Source organism: Mercenaria mercenaria, chromosome 10, assembly GCF_021730395.1.
Source record: "Mercenaria mercenaria strain notata chromosome 10, MADL_Memer_1, whole genome shotgun sequence".
Classification (NCBI taxonomy): Eukaryota; Metazoa; Mollusca; class Bivalvia; order Venerida; family Veneridae; genus Mercenaria; species Mercenaria mercenaria.
The window spans coordinates 57,913,103-57,935,143 of NC_069370.1; the positions used below are offsets into that span (position 1 = coordinate 57,913,103).

Consider the following 22,041-nt stretch of genomic DNA (forward strand, 5'->3'; position numbering starts at 1 on the left):
TTAAAATGCCAGAGAGAATATACAATAAAATTCACGCAAAATCTCATAGAATTCCTCAAAGACTTACATACATACGTATGTGTATGTGCATATTTATTTACATATAGTTCATGAATCCCATATAGATATCCGCCATCTTGTAAATTACAAGCATTATAATAAATTTCAAAGTTTTGCTACAATCAGCTATTGTACATAAGTCATGCTAACTTCCAGTTTGATAGAATGGCTATAGTGTCGGAATTATGTCCCTCTAAGATAGGTCGCCCGTACATGAAAAAAAACGTGTGAAATGCATAGAATTTGCCAGCTTTTCATTTTACAATATCGCACGGCCTAACTTTTCTTAATTCCATTATTCTTTAGCAAAGAAATCAGCTATCAATTTCTGTCATTCCTGTATAAAATGAGGTCCCTGATGTGTAAACAAGCTGTGGGGAATTACCTTAAAAATCTGCACCTTAAAAAAATCAGGATTTAGCTTTTCCCGGAAAAAAATCTTAATTTTGCCCCAAATATGCAAATGATATACCAAGTTTGTCTTAAAATAGTGTTTATTATTCAATTCTGATTAAAATAAAATATTAATTTTGAAAATGGCTTTTACTAGGCTGGAAAATGGCACTAGATACTAGCTGATATAGGCATATTCGGCGAACTGCTACCTTCATATCTTTAAGGAAGGCCATGTGGAATAATGAGATTATCACCGGACCATTTCCAAGGAACAACTTGTTGCACATGCATGACACTTTCCTGGAATGTTACATGTTACACTAATTACATCCTTATTGAACTAAAATTTAGCCTTCTACAAGGCCACAAATTCACTAGCAATTTTGCTAAATATGGAATTACAGCATTGTGGAAATAAGGCGAAGAAATGTATTTTCTTATCAAATAATGGTAAATCTCCTTAATTAAATCGGTTCAAAAGCTCACATTAGCTAATGTTGGACTTGTTTGCCTTCTTTCTATTATATTTGACTTCATTAAAGGAGACTCGCCCTTGAAAACGTAGACTTACAAAGTCTGTTGAGATCAAATAATATGTAATAATATTAATTTCTTTCTTCATACTGACATATTTTCTCAGAAATCCATTTTTTTTCTCTCTAGGCTCAGAGGCAAGAAATATTGTAATTTTTTTCAAAAAGTGCTATCAGAGAGGATTGATTTTATGGCCAGGTGCTTTACATATAATGCCTCTAACGACTGATGCCAGTCTATTGAGAACGATACATAGAGGATATTTGATTGTTTCAGTGAAATATCAATTTTATTTCACAAGTGAGCATCAAAAACTGATATTTTCACGAGTGGCGTAGCTACGAGTGAAAATGACTTTTTTTGGTGCTCACGAGTGAAATAAAATTGATATTTCACTGAAACAAACAAATTTTCTTTTTATTTCATGTGTAAAACTCTTCTTTTTTTTTCGTAATTTATAAAAATGTCGAAAATCGCGGGAAAGATCAACAGAAAGCATAACACAAATGACGTCATTTTATCGACGTCATCGTCATTATGGTCCCCGGTATTCATAACGCCAGGTATACAATTTGACTTCAGTTGCGACGGAGGACCGGAACAAGTTCGGCAAAAACAGTGAAAATAAAAATGATAATCTGCTGTTTCAAAACTGTGGATTATCACTTTTATTTCACTGAGAAAACTCTATAATTCACTGGAGAACATAAAATAAATAGGACTTTTTGCAAAACAATAAACTTGTCTGCAGTGCAGGAAATGTCAAGGTTACAGAAGCATGGAATCAACAAGGAGAGCGGTGGTCTAGTGGTTAAGGTGTCGGCTGCTTATCCCTGGGTTCGTGGGTTCGAGCCCCATTGGGGTCACGACCGCGCCTTCTCATATAATACCAGTACTGGTTTTTCCAGGAAGCGGATTCGAGAGTGGTTCAAATAAGCTTGAAGCTTTCATCACAATCGAGCTAAAATAAATTAGTATAAACTAACTAACACAATTTTGAAATATCGAACATTTATGTCATTATGATATGAAAATTGATAAGATAAGCTCGGAAGGACGTGTGTATATAACTCGCTATTGTCCGAGTTCTTCGTCATTTGTTAGTCGATTTCGAGTCATGAAGGGAGGGAGCGCTATAGGCGCTCTTCTCTCGCTTACAGCGGCGCTTGTTGGCGCCAGCGAGGTGGATGGAGACACTCCGCCAAGAAGCACGTGCGATCCATCTATTAGCAACAGCACTATATTTGATTTTTCTATAAAAAACGTTTATGGGAATGATTCGATCGACTTAGCGGCGCTTCGTGGGAAAGTAACGTTGATTGTCAACGTGGCTACCTACTGAGGCTACGTTGTTCAGTACCATGGACTGAATGCACTACAGTCTAACCATGGTGCTGAAGGGTTCCAGGCCCTGGGAGTGCCCTGTAATCAGTTTTACCTGGTAAGTCATTTTAATATATGATTTATAAATAGGTGAATCGCCATGTTAATAAATACACGTAGTTAAGTTTCCAAGACACAGACATATATCACTCTTTTAAATTCTTAGACTATTATTTTTTTTTGTTTAAAAACGTATACATTTTGTCTGGCTTAAATTAAGCGGATAACCAAGATCACGTACCACAACGTAGGACATCTGAGCTCGTGAAAAAGTAACATTTAACCCTTACCCTGCTAAATTTCTATAATGAACTCGTCCATCTTTCAATTTGGACAGTACCATTTTAACGATATAAAGGCCCCCCCCCCCCCCCACCCCCCAAAAAATTACTGACTGAATGGCCAACTGTGCAGATCATGATCAGACTGCACGGATGTACAGGCTGATCATGATCTACACTGGTCGTAAAGGCAGAATCAGTCGTGTCTAGCATGGTAAGGGTTAATTAATACAGGAACAGCTTGCCATTATTGCCTTCAATAATCAAATTCAACTTTATCTTACGATTGTAACACCTTCCTGGACTGAGAACAAGAAATTATTCGGCGTATGTTGTTTTCTATCTACAGCAAGAACCATCATGGAATGGCGTTGAGCTGATGAACGGACTGAAATACGTCCGCCCTGGGAACGGGTTCGTTCCAAACTTTCCACTTACAGAGAAAGTTGATGTTAATGGGTACAAGGAACACAAGATGTTTACATATCTTAAGGTAAGAGTGTTTATATATAGTTATCTTTTTGTGAATTTAATTGATTGGCGTTTTCTATTCCACGTGTTCTAAGTTTTAGTGGAAGTTTTATCTATAAATGTAATGAAAAAGAATAGAGAGAAAAAGGAATAACAGACAAATAATATATAACTAATAGTCAATAATCATTTACTTAATGAATGACAAAAAAGTCGCCAAAAATTAACCAATGTTTTAAGTGCATAAAAATGTTCTTACAGTCAGAATATGTATGTGTAAAATGCAAAGGAATGCGGCAATCTATACACAATGACAGCATGTTTCGCCGGAACATGAATTTCTACTATATACAGTACAATCTTTTGAAACTTCATACCGAAAGTTCAGACTGTACAAACGTTTATCACTTGCATTTTGTATACCATTTTTTTTATTCTTTTAGTTTTTTTTTAAATTTCATATTATATCATACTAAGCAAGAGAGTGAGGGTAAAGAGCTTCCTTGTATAAACCGATTAAATATTTTATTGATATTGGTTTTGCAGTCTCTTTGTCCAACGGTGTACCGTAAGATCTACACGCCAATCTTGTACAGTCCGGTCTACACCGAAGACATCCGATGGAACTACGAAAAGTTTCTGATTGGTCCAGATGGAAGACCTATTTATAGATATGCGCAGACAGTCGATCCGTCCTCAGACACGCAACTTCTAGCAGACATTAAACTCGAACTAGCGAAACTGAAGTCTTCTGGCTCATCGGGCAGTTCAGCTGCTAGACCAAGTATTGTTGGATAAGTGTTCCATGAGAAATTTAAAACAATCGAAAAACAACAAATATGTCTGATATATTCCATATATTTTTTACAATGTATAAGTCTTCTTTGTTTATTTTGTAATTGTTTGATTTTAGTTTCAATGAATTGTCTATCCTAATCAGGGCTAACCTGTAGATGGACAATGAAGTGTTTGACAGATACAGGTCTTGTGCATTCAACTTGTATCTCGATAACATAACTAAAATAAACAACATACACTAAATACTATTTCGTCTTTATTTGTCACAGTATTATAAATATTTGTCTCCAAAATATGACACGAAACAAAATTACAAACAGTATTTTATTCTAAGTCTATTTGTATTGTAACAACTATCCCCGGTCTCCCCTAAATGAAGTAGATAAAGTTTACCCACAAAGACGACTCCTGCGAAGAAACATTTATTAAAGACTAATGCATGAAACAGTAGACGCTTAAGTCCCTGAATATTTCCTGTTGGTTTCAGTTTTGATGCCCCAGATAAAGCCCCCAAAACTCGGGAATCTTATCCCGAGGACCGTTCTTAATTTTTACTGGAGAACCAAAGATTCTTGACATGATGTATAATGTTACTACATTTGTATATATACAACAAACAAAAGAGTTGACGTTGTCATCGTAACAGTATAAGATGGTAGAATTGACATAGAATTTGATGAAAAATAAAAACAATGAACGTTCTGACTTCATCAACTCTTCTTTGCAAGTCTTTGTGCTCTTGTAAAATAGAGGCTCGGGTTACGGTGCTACTACAGCTAGTATAACTTTTATTGTCTACGTTCACTTAAAATGGATGCAACCTTTCTGCCTTTACTTCCCGGCAAATGAACCATTAAAAAGTGCAGCACCAATGCCAATTATTACAAAGTTACAAGGTCTATACAATTTTATGAGGCCTGCAGGGGCCAGTGTAATATTTTCCAGCTTGTATGTACTTTCTAAATATTTCTGCATATTCAGGGAAAGTGAACACGTCTTCGCATAATGTCTGCTTTAGTCTGAGCCTTTTAAAAGACAGTTCTGCTTGTTCCAACGAACCCTTCGCCTTGCCAGTAAATAAGTCATACCTCAGACTATTGCAGCTCATTTCATATGTAGGGAACATGTATACTACAAATTCGTTAGCATGGAAAAAGTGAGGAAGTCGTTTTTCTTCCAAAACAACTTCAAGAAAGTCTAGAAAATATGCAAGCGCCTGACGGACGCCCAGTAAGCCGACCTTATTTATTATTGAAGATACAATATGCAGTAAAATGCAATGTGTTTTAGATAGTATGAACGTAGAACTGTAACAAGTTGAGGTGGCTCCCAAACATCCTGTAAGCTCTGAAATTCCGATTTCATGATGCGCAAAGCAGTTACGATATAACTTTGTTCTTCCGAACCGCGTGTGACATCTACCACGTGTTTTTCGTAACCGGTAGTACATATTCGCCAACGGATTTCCGGTGGGCATTCATAATGAGCGGCAGCTTGCTGGTTTTGCTCGGCCCACCTGAAAACAGCATACCTTGGGCATTCCATTTTCCCGTCCCAATCTGTCGGGTCCGGTACCTGTTCCGTTCGTAACTGAATCCCTGCAAGGAAAATTAAGATTGTTAAAGCGCAGACAGAAGAATGGACAGTTAAGGGGAAGCAGACTTTAAAATTAGAAAAAAGGTGGGTGGGGTATGATAAAATTTACCTGTAAAAGTACAAAGTTTTGGCACATGAAATGGATACTGTTTCAACTATTATAAGTACACAAATGATTGCTCACTAAAATAGAAATGGAAAAAAATCTCAAACAAGAAAGTTATTGTTGAATTACATACGACTTGTTGTGTACATTCAAAGTCAACAATTAATTTTTTTATGCGAAAATAATAGCGCTTTACCTTGTCCAAACATTTATCAATATCCTACAGATTCTAATTTAAAGAAAAAAGTGAAATACGTTCTCTGTCTTTATTTTCATTTTGCATATGTAAGCTAAAACACAGTATTTAGTTTGTTTACAAAGTAGTGCATATGAAAACTTTTATTGTTACAGAAGTCGAGTGGCTTGCAATAATGGCCAAGAAATGGTTCCATTATTAATTTTCAACTATAGTGCATTTAAATATCAAAACACATTCAATGTATTGTCTTAAAAATCCCTAAAATAATGTATGAAATTGGGTTGTGAGGTCCAGTCAATGTGTATATGTGCAAAGTAACTTCTAAAAGTTACTTTGCACATATACACATTGACTGGACCTCACAACCCAATTTCATACATTATTTTAGGGATTTTTAAGACAATACATTGAATGTGTTTTGATATTTAAATGCACTATAGTTGAAAATTAATAATGGAACCATTTCTTGGCCATTATTGCAAGCCACTCGACTTCTGTAACAATAAAAGTTTTCATATGCCATTCACAAAACTTAGTAGTACACAGCAGGAATGTCAATGATCAAAACTGGACGAATATACAATTATCCTCACTTTAATGCTATTTATAATGTGTCCTTGAATTCTCTACCATACTTTTCATAAATCTGTTTGCACGAGTTGCACGAGACTGCTGTCATTCACGTAAAAATCTGGGTCAGACCAGTTGTAAATGCAATATAATCTAAACGTAATTAGACCACGATAATCCGTAAATAGTCAATCGCAAAGCAGACTTGTATCCGTCTTTATTATATACCTATATAAATTCTGTAAAAAATCGGCTTGTATTTCACAATTAAATATGAAGAGACAGACAAAAATTCCGCATTGTACCTTTTAAATTCCGTATTGTACCTTCCGTATTGCATGCTGCCGGACTATTTTCATTAATATGCATGATCCGACACATTACTATAAATAGCGCACATAAAAACTTCACTAAGCTCCATTTTATATCGATAAACATTGAAGATTTCGTTCAAGAACAAAACAAGAATCAAAATGGTAAAGGTATATAATAAAAGGGTCATTATAACAGTAGCCAGATCTGGGACTTTGTATTCGGCTCTCGTGGATTTTGCAAGGTCGGATCACACTCGGCGCTTGCGCGCCTCGTGAGATCCGATCTGGCAAAATCCACTCGAGCCGAATACTGCATCCCAGATCAAGCTACTGTTATAATAACCCTATTATATTCCATATACAACAGTAGCGTTGTATATATATCGGGGGGAAACTTGGGCAAAAAACGCGTGAATTTCGTGTCAATTTACCATCTAAAAATACAGGCTAACGCCGGAGTTAAATGACCTTGCAATATTCTCAACAGTTAACAATGGGATAGGAAATAAGACTGACTTGGAGGTAAAATCAGTTGACAACGTCTAAATATCAATATCGTAAAAATGACCACATGTTATTGGATTTCAATAAAAGGATTCACATGACTGAAATACAAGACTTGAATAACTATAAATATAAAACTCAAATTGAATTACAAGAAACTACATATTTGTAGCGTAGAACCAACTTGGTAAATACGTAATTTACACATTCACTGAAACTTTTCCAACAGTTGTAACTTTTATGTTAACTTGTTATAAAATAGACATGTCAGCACGATCCTTACATTTGCAAACAACGGGATCCAGTTGTTCGAAACTTTAACAGGCGATTGAGCTAACGGTCGATTAACTTTATCAGTATATTTCGACAGTTTAGAAAACTTACAAAAACAAATGTACCTGTTAAGGATTATACACACTAAATCATCTTTACAGTAAAATTAAAACATCATATTAGTTTTTTTCACCCACCAAGACTAGTATCTTGAATAGAAATTTAGCAGGCGGTTAGTTTAACAGCTTAATGCAGGGGTCGTGGGTTCGAGCATCATTGGGGTCACGACCATGACTTCTCATATGACCCCAGAACTGGTTTTCCTAGGAAACGGACTCGAGAGTGGTTACAGTAAGCTTAAAATACTTTCGTCATAAATTTAAACAAGTATAAACTGAACTAAACTAACACCCCGTTAAAGTTTCGAACAACTGGGCCCTGTTAGAAAGTAGAACGACTGCATCATTCTTACAATGAAGGCACGATATAGTAAAAAGTGTTCGTAGTCGTACGAGCATCTACGCACTAACTATATCCTGACAAAATAAATAAATAAATAAATAAACACCGGCACTGGTTCCTGTTTAAATAAGAACAAAAAATGAATATAACCATAATTATTTTGTCACTTTATACCGATTGTTGAAAAGTGATTTCTAATAGAGTCTGATAATTTGTATGTGATTATGTATATACCAGTAAGCTCTAGTCCATACTTAAAATACCAGATTACTTCAAACAACAGTAATTTTTTTATCCAACATGTTTACCTCCGATTTGCTGTCAGCCTTTTTTGTAGTTTCGGAACATGGCTATCTTCTTGAATCAACGTATCTGTCATCGTGTTTCGCCAACATACTAACTCCTCACAAAAGCTAATTGTTCAGCAGTTCAATTTTGAGTTATTTTTGAGAAATCCATATTTAACTGTTCAGCATTTGCGATTGCAAATGACTCAAAGTGTTAATGAACGTCAAATTTTAGTAAATCCGGTATTTGAGTAAAACTTAATTTATACAAAATAACCTGCATTCTTTCATATGCCCTACTGTCAAGCGCTAACGGCAATCTGACTAAAGTACTTGATCTTCTAAACGAAGATCTGAGAACGACCTATTCACATTCGTCTTCTGTATATTTTGGATTTCCATTATTGCTATTTTTATGTTATCCAATCAGACGACTTGTTCGATTGTCAAAGGATAAGAAAAATATGCGGTTATTCCAGGACTCGAACCCGGGACCCCTCTCTTACAAAGCAAGTGGCCTACCGACTGAGCTAACCGGCTATCTAATACATTACGACATAAGAATTGTAAATATCAAAAGTCAATGCTACATGTAGATTTGCAAGATGTTGTAAGCTAGGCTCTGATTGGCTAGCGAAAGAGCCGTCAGAACGAGGCAATGAATAGGTCGTTTTCAGATCCTATGCGTAGCGTAAAATAGGAGATGTACTTTAGTCAGATTGGCGCTAACGGTACAAAGATAATATCACTCTTATAAAAACACGTTAATCCTAATTTCTATAGAACGCGTGGGACAGTTTTTATGTCACGTGGTCTAAGTCGGATAGACAACTCGTGCCGTTGTCTACGGGATATATACAACTCGCTTTGCTCGTTGTATATATCCCGTAGACAACGGCACTCGTTGTCTATCCTATACATAATTGATAATGCAGTTCAAAGAAAAACTTTATCTCATAACGTAATTAACAAATATGATGTTGTAATTACAACTACACTGAGCTGAGTAGCAGCCGGTTTATATGTGACTTTATTAATTCATTTTGTATTTTGTTATTGTTGTCAAAAAGTATAATGGAATTGCCTCACAACTAAAATGGGAAATGAGTTCGATTCGCGAAATAGTCCACTGTAAGTCATAATTTTTGATAAATGTCCATAGAAATTAATAATTTTCTGATATTAAAGACGAATTTCTGAATGGGTTTCGTTATTTGATAAGAAATTATAAGCATCGACAGGTTTTATAAATAATACACGTGCTGACACCTAAGTTGTCTCCCGCTGATTATTAGAGTTACCGTTCGTCCGGCGCAGTAATATACATTTTGCAGTGAATCGCCGAGAAGTCGTGGGAAAATTAAAAACCATGTAAATAAACTAAAATCAACTACTTTTTCAAGATCAATTTCAAGTGATCAACATTATGCGTTTAACCCACTAGACCTGTGTAGCATCTTAGATGTCTGTTCTAAGGTATCCATTGTGTAGAATGTCATGTTACGCCCTTGCAATGCCAATCCCACTCTGCTTTTTTGTTTACATTTTTAATCGATAAGAAAAATGGCGTCCATCCCGAGTTGAAATGATGTGGTGTTAAATGTTTACATGTTTAAGCAAACCTGGTGCGTTAGAAAGAAAATCTCATCTCTAGATCTACAACATTATTTGTTACACTGGTATTGTAAAAAACCTGTTTTTCCTTATACAAAAAAGTTAATATTTTGTGTTGAATGTACTTTCACAAAGACCTCTGTTTTCCTATTACATTCGTAGTACCACATCCTTATTCACAAAGTACTGAATATTACAGGTGTCCATCAGTATTAATTCAGGAATATGTTTTTCATCTTCCCACCATCAATAATTACTTGAATATGCACCCCTTCCTCATTTCTATATGAACTGTGAATGTAGCAATATGCGTCCCCTTAACGATATTGTGACTGTTGTGGAAAAATCAGTATTAAGAAAGAGTTTTAATATTTACAGCTCAGCTTTCGTCAATTAATCTGAATATAACGCATTTAACTCTTGAAAATGTTACAGAAACATATTTTCAATAAAACTGTTTCGCCCTGGGTCAAGCACCAACAGCAACAATGGGGAAGAACTTCTAAAAGGTACAAATACCTTCAAACCTGTGCTTAAGACAACCTTTGAACTGAGACCAGCTTACTTTTTAAAACTAGTTTTATTTATCATGTTTATGACCTAACGACCTGATGTGTATTATAACATTAGCCGAAAGTATACTTTTCACGAAAAAAAAACTTAAGTAATTACTTAGTTAAGTCTGTTATTTCAAAACTGTGCTATTGCTAATTATGTGATTCGTGTTCTGTAACCATGTTTTATAGCTAAATTATACTATGGTAGTAGTATTTGTCTGTAGTACTTATTTTAGTCAGGCAAATATGATATTTCTATTTAAGCACCATATAACGAAATTAAGTATTTGCTTTAAACGTATATTTCTTCTTTCTATACTTCGTTTTCTGTAAACTTCAGAATTCTTGTGTTTTGATCTATAAAATAGTCATACTAGTATACGGTTTTGATAAAGATGAAAAAGTCAACTTTGGAGATACTTACAGGAAAGAAAACAAGCATTTGAAATAACAGACTTAGCTAAGCAATTTCTTAAGGTTTTTTTCGTGAAATTAGGAACAGTGTCTGGCTCTTCCAGCCATGGTCTTTATATACAGGCTTTACTTTACTTGGTAGGAAGTGAAACCAACCTGGTACTATATCAACGTTGATTAACGTCTCTATAGGTATCCGTGCTGACTGTAGTTCAGAAAAGACTTGTATTGGTTCACCATAGTGTTTGAACTTAATACAAGTCAGGTGTTTATCGTAAAGAAAACATTCATCCTCATGCACAAGCTTGATTTGAATATTCACAGGTGGATTTTTTCGAAATTTTTCAATGGTAAGACAAAACTCGTCATCTTTGCTTTCTTTAGCCACTGTTTGCTGCACTTCACGTGCGGCCCTTTGAATGATGGAAATAAACAATTTCTCGTGAAGGTTTCTTGAATTCAAACAATATCTTCATAAAACTTCATCTTTAACGATGTAACCATTATAAAGCCATGGGTTTCTAATGTCGTCTGCAACCACAAGTCGGCCAAACTCTGGTAAGATGAAGTCGTTTGCATCAGTGAGGTGATTTATCTACAATAAAGCGTAATAAACTCGATAATCTTATGTGTTAATGACTTGTAATTATTTTGCAACTTTGCTTCTTTTTTTAAAAAAAATTACAGCAATATAAGAATTTTCAGTTTCAGGTATAGGGCTATAAGTCGAAAAAGATTCCAGGTACACGGATTGGCACCTGGTAGAACAAACAACCAGCAGGATAAGGTCTTTATATGAAAGATTGTTTTGATTGTTTTATAAATGTTTTTGATTTCAAAGTTATTTACAAACCTTGGTAAATTTACTCCTTACTTGCAATAAACGGGGTTATCATATTTAGGCTTCAAAAATCGCCTCAGAGGAGTTCACAAGACGCTAAGGTATCCAGCTTTGCATGATAAAATATGCATGTATGCATAGTTATAGTCAACCGAACTTACCTCTAAATGCATTCCCATTATGTGAAACAACAACAAAACGTCAAACTCATCTGCCTTGTTTACTTTTAGGCCTTCTCGACTGCTACCTAATTTGAAAGTAAAAACAAGCACAATCAGTGAATTTATATCCCCCCGACGAAAAGTTTTTTTCTGGTTTTGAACGATAATTAATTTCCAGATATACACAAGTTATGTAAAAGATAGGATTTTTTTTTATAATTCTTCTTTTTTACCAAATTAAGGGAGAAAACTGCACTATAGTGATCTAAATTAATGTGATATATATTAATGGAATACTTTGTTTTGTGAATTTTAAAGCAATTAAAGGGCATAACTCTGCAGTAACTGAAGAGATCCTGATGAAAGATGTGTATAAACCACCGCCTCAAACTGATCTATAATTATGTTAAATTTCTTCAAGATCCATCAATGGATTACTTTGTTGTGTGGAAATCTATGGATTGTAAAACAATCTAAAGGGCAATAACTATGGTCACAGAAGTGATCCTGACGGAAGTTGACCGTGCACCACCGCCACATTTGTGTAAAGTCTCATGAAGATCCATAAATAGGTTACTGAGATACAGTAAAACATCTCGTATATATTTCAAAATCAAGAGGAGAAACTCTGCTTTTACTGGATGAAGGGGAATAATGTCTATTGAGAGTAAATGCTAGTTATAATTATTATGCGAGGTCTAGTGATCCTAGCTAAAATACTTTTTGTGTTATAAGCATTCATTAAAAGATTGTTTTTTTACAACATCAAGTGGAGAAACTCTGCTTTAACTGGGTCAAGGGCGATAATATGTGAATAAAGTTCATGTGTTAATTAATAATTGTGTAATATTTGGTGATTCTTGCTAAATACGTTTTGAACTGTAAGCATTTTCAGTCTCGGACGAACGGACGGACGCCTGAGCAGCCGGGCGGACAAAACCAAAACAAAATACATTTCCCTTTCACCTGAGGATGATAAAGTAATTAAAACATGTATTTGGGAAAAAATCTCCTAATTCTCCGTCGTATTTGCATAGGTATACATCTCATTTTTAACCCTTATTTTTTATATTTTTTTACAACTCCACGCAAATCCAAAATTCACACCGGCAATTTATTAACTTAAGGTTTAGCCTGCTGGTTGGCAGCAAGTGATTCTGCCTTTGCGACCAGTGCAGACCAAGATCATCCTGCACATCCGTGAAAGCTGATCATGGTCTGCACTGTTCGCTATTCAGTCAGCAAATTTTCAGTGAACACCCCTTTGAATGATAAGTGGCACTGCAAAAATTGAATGGTGGATCAGTCCACTTGAGAAATTTAGCAGGGAAAAGGTTAATATTAAAATTTCAGAGGGACCTTTGAGCCCGAGTGGTCAAGGTGGCTGATTTCAAATCACTTACCCCTGCCGATGTGGGTTTGAGCCTCACTTGGGGCGTTGAATTCTTCATGTGAGGAAGCCATCCAGCTAGCTTACGGAAGGTCGCTGGTTCTACCCAGGCGCCCGCTGGTAATGAAATAATGCAAGGAGGGGCACCTGGGGTCTTCCTCCTCCACCAAAGCTATGAGCTATAATTATGTCAGTGCGACGTTAAACACAACAAATGCAAATACAAATAATAAAATTTCAGATGACAATTTGTTCATGTTTTTTTCATGGCCACAATACGCCCATTCACAAACAGCATGGGCTTGGGCAGTACCAATGGGCATCAGCAGTTAGAGAGGGGATGACTGATGAACAGGATACTTAGAAACAAGTAACTGAACGAAAAACAGAATAAAATATTAAAGGGACGGAGAGGTGTATGTGAGCGGGCGTGCGAGGCGTTGGAAAGGTACAATAAAATACATTACCAAGAAACAATTTAGGGATTGGTCGCGTATACCTGTGACCTTGATCTGAGAGCCACTGACCCTAAAGTCAATAGGAATATTCCTGAAGTGGAACTTAGTCATTGTGTAAAGTTTGAAAGTTATAGCTGTAATACTTTCTACCTTATGACCCGTAGCAGTTATAATTTATGACTAAGAGTTCGGAAACAATTTTAAATCTTTGAGCCACTGTGACCTTAACCTTAAACCAACTGACACTAAAAACAACACGGATTCTGAAAGCGGAAAATGTTGACGGACGAGCGGACAACGGCACTCCTTTAATATGCTCGTTCGTTCAAAAAGAAGGTAAAAAAGTATCTTTTTCTTTATATTTACAATGCGTTACGTATTTTAATCATTTATCAGTTATCATGCTGTTATGGTTCTGTGAAGTAACTGAATTTGGAGAACGCAATCCTGTTATTGGTCACTTTCAAATTTTTGTCAGATATTGAAGTTCTAGGACTGATCTTCACACTCAGTTTTTTTAACCTTGGCCAATATAAGGGTTCGAAGTTAAGATACCTTGTCTTACATATTTTTCAATGACCAAATCTTTGTACTCTTTGCGCGCTATTTCCTGCATCTCGCACAGCAACATATCCAGCACAGCATCCACAGTTGTTGTTGCACGGTCCCAATCGTTTGGTCTTATATCAATGGATCTAAATTCTGCGAAAGAAAACAATTTCACTATACATGTTCATGTCTCGTTCTCCAGGGTAAAGACAAAAATTATTTGCAACTTTTGGCAAAAAAAAGATACAACTGGGGGTCACCATTTATGCGCAAGTTAAGTAAAAAAAGTCACTTGCATTTTATAATTAAATACTAATATAGCTGTTAACCTTTCTGGTGAAAATATAAGTGGATACACAGGTTTTGATTTGGGATTCTGTGTGTGTTCTAATTTTAAGATAAATGATCAGTGGTCGCTGACCGTGACGTAGTTTCAGATCTCCATTATCTTGACCCCAAGTGCTTTCTGGTCGTCTCCGTTCGTTGAAGTTCACTCCTATCTCAGAAAATTGTAGGTTTTTCGACATTTCCCATCCGGATTTTATGGACGTGACCTTGAATACCAAAAAAGGAACTGTTTTTATTTAAGACAAGTTAGTGTGCAATGCTGGCTGTGGAAACCTATATGCGATTCTTTTTATTAACTTTTATTTGTATATAATAGATACATCCCAACATATAACCTCCTCTTGTAATTCATTTATGATGTAAGCTTCCGCCTGATAGATGTTCAAAATAAGGAAACAGACGCCACCCGTTCACGCCAATTTGCCACAAAAAACAACCTTAAGAAAATACTCAATCCGACATAGGTATACATTCTTCCAATACCATGATTTCTAAGGATCGTTTTGGAATCTATATAATTCACAAGACAATAGATCTACTCACACTATTTGGAGCAGAATTCCTTCTCAGCTTCCTGTGCAGAAACCATAGGCCTATTGATGTTGCAATGATGATGATGACCGCATAAGGAATTCCCAAATTACAAAACTGAAACTGTAACTGATTCGTCTCATCCATGTCTCTGAAAATAGAAAAACACAAGTTCGAGAATCAAAAATGTAAAATATCTTTCAATATAAAAACAAGAGCTCGTAGAACACGAAATGCTTCCCGCACCCGCCCCCCCCCCCCTCCCAAGCCCCCACCCCCACACACACCCGCCTTCTGTTTTTGCACAAGAAACAGAACTTATGTGACTGTACACAAAATTTCTACTGTTCTTGGTCAAAGTGACCTTGACCTTTGACCTATTGACCTCAAAATCGATATGGGTCATCTGCTGGTCATGATAAATCTCCCTATAAAGTTTTGTTATCATAGACCCAAGTATTTTCAAGTTGTCGTCTGGACACATTTTAACTGTTCCATGTCACTGTGACCTTGACCTCAAAATCAATAGGGGCCATCTGAAACCGTAAAACGAAACTGAATAATTTGATAAAACGCCTATTTTTACACAATGATACATTCAATTGCGTTTTACATAATAATAATTATTGTTATCATAACAATATTAACAATGACAATAATAATAATAACAGCCTTATTGTAAAAAACAGTTATAACCGCATTCCTTCCCATGAGGTCATTTTACCCCTATTGCGAATACCATTGCTTACAGTATTACATGGTGCGCTCAGACGAGCTGCATATAGAGGTTCAAACCTCCTAGTTAATGGTGCCATCATATATTATTAAAGAAAAAAATACTACACTCTACCCTACCCATAGAGCCTTACCAACAATAATTAAAGAAACCTTGGAAATATAAATGTTGAAATGTAAAACCTTACACAAAAATTTAAGAACTATCAACTGCTGTTTTCGCATAATAAACAGTGATAAAAAAAAGAGCTGTCGTGGGACAGCAACGCTCGACAAATCAACAGCCTTGTCAACTGAATGAAAACAAAGGTCGAAGAAGGGGCATAATTTTGTAAAAATGGGAATCAGGCTTATGGAACCTACACAGTGCTTATCAGCTCATGACAGTGGACAAGTGTGAGAATTTTCAATCCATTCCCATTAGTGGGTACTAAGATACCAGCTTACATATAAGAATTTAACAAAAAATCTGCGAAGTTGTTAAAGGGGAATAATTTTGAAAAAAATGCAAAGTAGAGTTACTGAACATTTTCACTACATGTCATATCATGACAGTGAACAAGTGTGTGACGTTTCAATCCTTTCCCATTAGTAAATACTGAGATACCCGCTTACATACAAAAACTTAACCAAAAACTGCCAAGTCGAAAAAGGGGCATACTTCTGGAAAAAGCAAAGTAGCGTTACGGGACCTGCATCAAGCATGGGATATCATGACAGTGAACAAGTGTGTGAAGTTTCAATCCATTCCCAATAGTGGATACTGAGATACCAGCTTACATACAAAAACTGAACCAAAAATTTCTAAGTCAAAAAAGGGGCATAATTTTGAAAAAATGCTAGGTAGAGTTATGGGACCTGCACAGTGCATGTCAGATCATGACTGTGAACGAGTGTGTAAAGTTTCAATCCATTCCCATCAGTGGGTACTGAGATACCAGCTTACATACAAAAACTTAACCAAATCGGGACGCGGACGCGGATGCACGGATGAGTCCAATAGCTCTGCTATTCTTTGAATAGTCGAGCTAAAAAGTTAAAACAATACCGCAAAATCTCTGAAATACAGTGTCTTAAGATTTTTTAATGTGTCACGTGATTTACTTTTGCATAGTTCTAACGACAGTTTACTCCAAAGTTTTGGACCAATAGTACAGAAACTTCAATCATTGAATGTTTTGCACTTGTTGTATGGAACAACATAACGACATTCAGAATTTTCAGACGATCTCTAATCTTGTCTACTGGGAATATACTCTGTGAGCAAGTCTGTTAGATACAGAGGTGCTCTGCCAGTGTGACAGTATCTTGAAATCAATTCAACCAATATAAGTGATACAATGCTTGTTTAGAACTGATAATTTCATCCTGTTACGGAAAAGTTTATCTGCTGGTCATGGTCAACCTCCCTATTAAGTTTTAGGCCCAAGCGTTCTCAAGTTATCATCTGGAAACGGATTAAAACTGTTCTGCGTCACTGTGACCTAGACCTTTGACCTACTGATCTCAAAATCACTAGAGGTCATTTGCTGGTCATGACCAATCACCCTATCAACTTTCATGATCCTAGGCCCAACTGTTCTTTAAGTGAGTTATTGTCCGGAAACGGATTGGTTTATATACCGACCGACCGACAGACCGGCCGACATATCTGCAAAACAATATACCCCCAACCCCACCCTTCTTCGGAAGGGGAGTTACTTGCTGCGTGTATGCTCATGATTGTTAGACCCTTGTTTTATCCGCCAAATATCAGCATCGATGATGGTTCTAGAATCGCACAAGTTGACCCAGTAGTTGACAAATATGTCCCTTCCTGTTTTCATAAACTATCATAAATCTCCCAAACCATACTGGAGTTAAATTTCATACTTTGTGCCACCAAACCTCAATACTGTTGGCTTTAAACTTTCCCCTGCCCTCGACCGCTTCTCCCCCAATCCTATACGCCCCTGTATATTACAAAAATATTCCAATATTCCATCAATTACAAAATTACAAATTAAGGGCTTTGGTAAGTGTTATGAGACCAACTTCTATTTGAGTCATACCCACACCCTATAAACGACTGTAGTCCCCCTCTTCCTCTTGCGAGTAATCAAAACAATAAACAGACACGCGAAAGGTAAGAATCGTCTTCAAATTCATTATTTTGCTTTACACTGTATGTGTATTAAAGTTTAACGATAAGTCTAACATAAATATATGTATATGGTGATAAAACAGATGAAACTGACAGATAATATTTACAAAATTAAAAAATGTGATCACACACATTGCATAAAAATTCACTCGACCAAGTCACGAAACTGATGAATATCACGCCAAATTGATTTGTAATCCAATTATCCATGATGTTTTCTGTAATAAGTATGCATACTCCATAAATATATAATAAATAAAATATTTCGTATCTGTTGCGTTTTTGAATGAAATTAATTTTTATCTAGTCGATGGAAAAACATTCACTATATGCCGACATGCCAATGGTGATATTTGATCTGAACGCGTACTTGCGAGTGACACTGTATTCCATCTTGCGAGTACAGCAGGCGATTAATGTCCTTTAAAGGCGTAAATGAAATTAAAAAAATGCATACAAAATTGTCTCTTTTGATCAGTCGTCATATTTATAATGTCATTTAATGTCGAACCCCTCGTGCGATGCTTGTACTAATCCATTGGGGGTGGGGGTGGGGTGTCTGTGACTCGCTATCCTACTTAATTAAATAATTAATTGAATGCTTCAGCATCGTTTACATGCAAATATTCAGTGTTGGTTTTACACACATATACTATCATAAAATATGAATTAGAAACTGAATGTATAAACAGGGTCCCTACTATGTCATGCAAGAAATTAACCGTCGATTCCCTATGGAAATCACGCGAAGAAATGTTACCTGACGATTTTAAAATATCGATAAGATGAGACAGGAGGGGACTAAATGTTGACCCCCGTCTGTCTGTCCGTCTGCAACAAAATGATCCTCTGATTGTTTTAAAAAACTATTTCACCCGCAAGTATCCTGCGAATAAACGTATAGATAACAAAGGATAACGAAAACATTATCGGAAAAGACGATTAAGTCCTTATTAGTAATTCAGAGTTTACTTAATAGTAAATCAGTAAACACGATTCAAAAGTAGTACAACTATTTTGTCACGAATGGCCTAATGGTTTAACTACCCGATTCCCCCTTCCCTAATAATAACATAAAAACACGCACACGCCGGGAATCTGTCCTTGGGATTTGGTCGTTTTCATTGCTAAGTCTTACTCAATCCACTTCTGTTGTTTTAAAACTGGCGTGAGTTGTACCTGTATGTACAGTATGATCGGCAAATTTCGACATTTATATCGAAAGCTGTGTGTTATTTGGTAAGTATAAATGTATGAGAAATAATTATCAAATCACGGCGGGTAGTCGTGGGTAGGCAATAGAGATATTGCCATATTTATGGACGATAGAGAGTTAACAGGCTTTTCCTTTGATTTTATCTGGTGACCTAGTTTTTGACACCACTTGTCTAAGATTTAAACGTCACCTATAGAATATCAAGATTAATAATCTGACAAAATTTAATTACGATATGGTCATAGATGTGTTAACTTGCTTTTCCTTTGATTTGACCTGGTGACCAAGTTTTTGACCCATCTTACTCAGATTTGAATTCGACCTAAATATCATCAAAAACACATTCTGAAAATAAAAAGGTTTCATTCATAAATGGTCACAAATGTGGCCTCTAGAGTGTTAACTAGGTTTTCCTTTGATTTGACCTGGTGACCTAGTTTTTGAACCCAGATGACCCAATATCGAAGTGGTCCAAGATTTTATTGAGGGTAATATTTAGACCAAGTTTCATTAAGATTGGACCAAATTGTGATCTCTAGACTCTTAACAACCTTTTCCTTTGATTTGACGTGGTGACCTAGTGTTTGATCCCAGATGACCCAATATCGAACTCGTCCAAGATTCTATTGATGGTAACATTCTGACCAAGTTTGGACAAAAAGTGTGACCTCTCAGTGTTAACAGTCAAATTGTCGACGACGGACGACGACGACGGACGATGGGTGATCACAAAAGCTCACCTTGAGCACGTCTTGCTCAGGTGAGGTAATAAACCCTCATTTTTTTCCTCAAAGGCACTTCTGCTTGTAAAATGGGGACTTATTTCATTCACAGAATGTATTTTCAGTGAAATAAGACAAGTTTCATATTAAAGTTCGTGTGTTTATTGAAAATACAAAGACAAAACTAAAATAGCGCTGTTTACTGTGTGACGCTGTCAAGAAAGCGATCCACAAAGGATTGGTGGATTCAATCTGGCGCTGTTTCACTTCAAATCACCCCATTCACTGTTCATATTTTCACACCTTATTTATTGTAGTTGCGATTATATATTGGTTTCAATGGTTTGAAATTCTAGAAAATATAGTCTTGTATGCGACAAATTGCCTCATTATGGTCTCATGATGGTGAACATTTGTGCTAAGTTATTTCAAAAGCCCTTAATACATAAAGAAGTTATGGCACTGACACGAAAAACAGACCATGTTTCACCTTTAATGTCACTATAAAAAGGAAAATGATAAGATGGACATTAACTACATATTGCCGATGTTTGTATGTAAACTTTGAGAGAGGTAGGTGTAATAGCATTGAAATAATTGCACGACCAAATATATGAGAACACATATACAAACAGACCGAACAGACAAACCGCATGGTGACTGCTATATACCACCCTCCTTCAAACTTTGTTTGCGGGTTATAATTATGAAGAAATACTACAGGAGCATAGGAAACGCCTATATTTTATAAAGAAGTCACTCACAAACAGGCATACAGTCTTTTTACGAAACTCGCAAGCACTTGTACAGTACTTAAGTAAGCATGCATGCAGTCAGGAAATAACACCGAATCTCCTTTCATTGACGGTTATAAACAAATTGGAAAATTTATCAATGATTTTATTATTATTTTACCAAACTAGTATTGTTTCTTTATCCATGAAACAGTGGAATTTACATGTAGGTCATTCTTCAAGCAAGAAAATAAGTACTTTTGACGCCGACAATGTACAATTTCTGGACAAAATTAGTGATCAATCGAGTGTTTTGTTATAATTCTACCTGTCATCAGACTAAAACATTATATACAGAAACAAATCATGTTCAGCTTCCAATAAAATGTAAATATACATACCTTCAAAGCAAATCACTCACTTTAAAATGTTGTTTTTCAACTTTTAGCTGTCAGTTTATTGTTTTGATCACTCGCAAGAGGAAGATGGGGAGTACAGTCGTTTATAGGGTGTGATACCTAGATGACACTTAAAATACATTATATACACCACGGGTACTAAGCAGTGCCTGCGGTACCGCCTGTGCCGACGAGAAATGAAGGCACTTAGCTTCCGGTACCGCAGGTATTTTGACAATGTTTACAAATCAAGCGAGATCGGTAAGTGATTTTTTTTCATTTTTGTCATTTTGTTACTGCATGGAGTAATTTTTCGAAAATCGGGGAATGTAGCGGGGTGTAGATGTATCTTATGTATATATCCATGCTAAATTTTGTGGCAAATGATCAATTTCCTAGAAACGCAAGGACAAATAAGTTGGGAATAAAACGTGAAATCTTTCACATCACTGGCTGTTTAGACTCATTTCTTTTCGCTGACCCAAACCATATCATCTCTTCCGTCGTAAATTATATTTATAAATGACATGTGATCTGTCAAAACATAAAATGTTTCCAGAAAATTCCGAATTTGAACGTTATGCCAATTTTGGAAAAGTACCGCAGGCGTTTCGACGATGCTGCAGCCCCTTTGAGGTGCCGCATACAGTTCTTAAAGTATCGAGGCATAACTTTGGCCCAAAACTAACCAAAAATCCAATTCGTACGATAATATATTATATTCACAAAGATCAAATAGTTAAGCAATCGGTTTATCTTTGCTGGTGATCTCAAACTCTAATACACGATTGTTTTGGTCAATCGAAGCAAACTATATTTCCCAAACATTATGTTTTTTGAAAATTGCCTTCTCTGTCTGCTATATGATGCTCGATATGATTTTTTCAAAGTTTTGTTTGCAGAAAAAATAGGTTAAGAACTATTAAAATTCTCCTAGTTGATCGTTTATGATCTGTACTTGCTCTGTCACAGAACTTCACGATTTTTAGCTCACCT

The 22,041-nt window shown here is 36.0% G+C and overlaps 1 protein-coding gene and 1 pseudogene across 2 annotated transcripts in view; one reads left to right on the forward strand and one right to left on the reverse strand.

The window, feature by feature from the left end:
- The first annotated feature begins 2,074 nt into the window (after positions 1-2,074).
- LOC123561451 (glutathione peroxidase-like) lies at positions 2,075-4,171 on the forward strand (annotated as a pseudogene).
- Positions 4,172-4,307: 136 nt separating this feature from the next.
- LOC123561452 (uncharacterized) overlaps positions 4,308-22,041 on the reverse strand; it is a 29,444-nt gene continuing 11,710 nt past the window's right edge. The window contains exons 2-7 of one of the 2 annotated variants that reach the window (XR_006688424.2): positions 15,110-15,248; positions 14,640-14,772; positions 14,225-14,371; positions 11,822-11,907; positions 10,976-11,414; positions 4,308-5,521 (exon numbers count right to left, since the gene is read on the reverse strand). Coding sequence is in view for 1 of the 2 variants with exons in the window: in XM_053553172.1 (XP_053409147.1) it covers positions 11,292-11,414; positions 11,822-11,907; positions 14,225-14,371; positions 14,640-14,772; positions 15,110-15,244 (624 nt within the window). In the remaining variant the exon portion in view is untranslated. Of the gene's footprint in view, positions 5,522-9,656; positions 11,415-11,821; positions 11,908-14,224; positions 14,372-14,639; positions 14,773-15,109; positions 15,249-22,041 lie in introns of those variants that run through there. The other variant, XM_053553172.1, reaches the window with a different exon arrangement.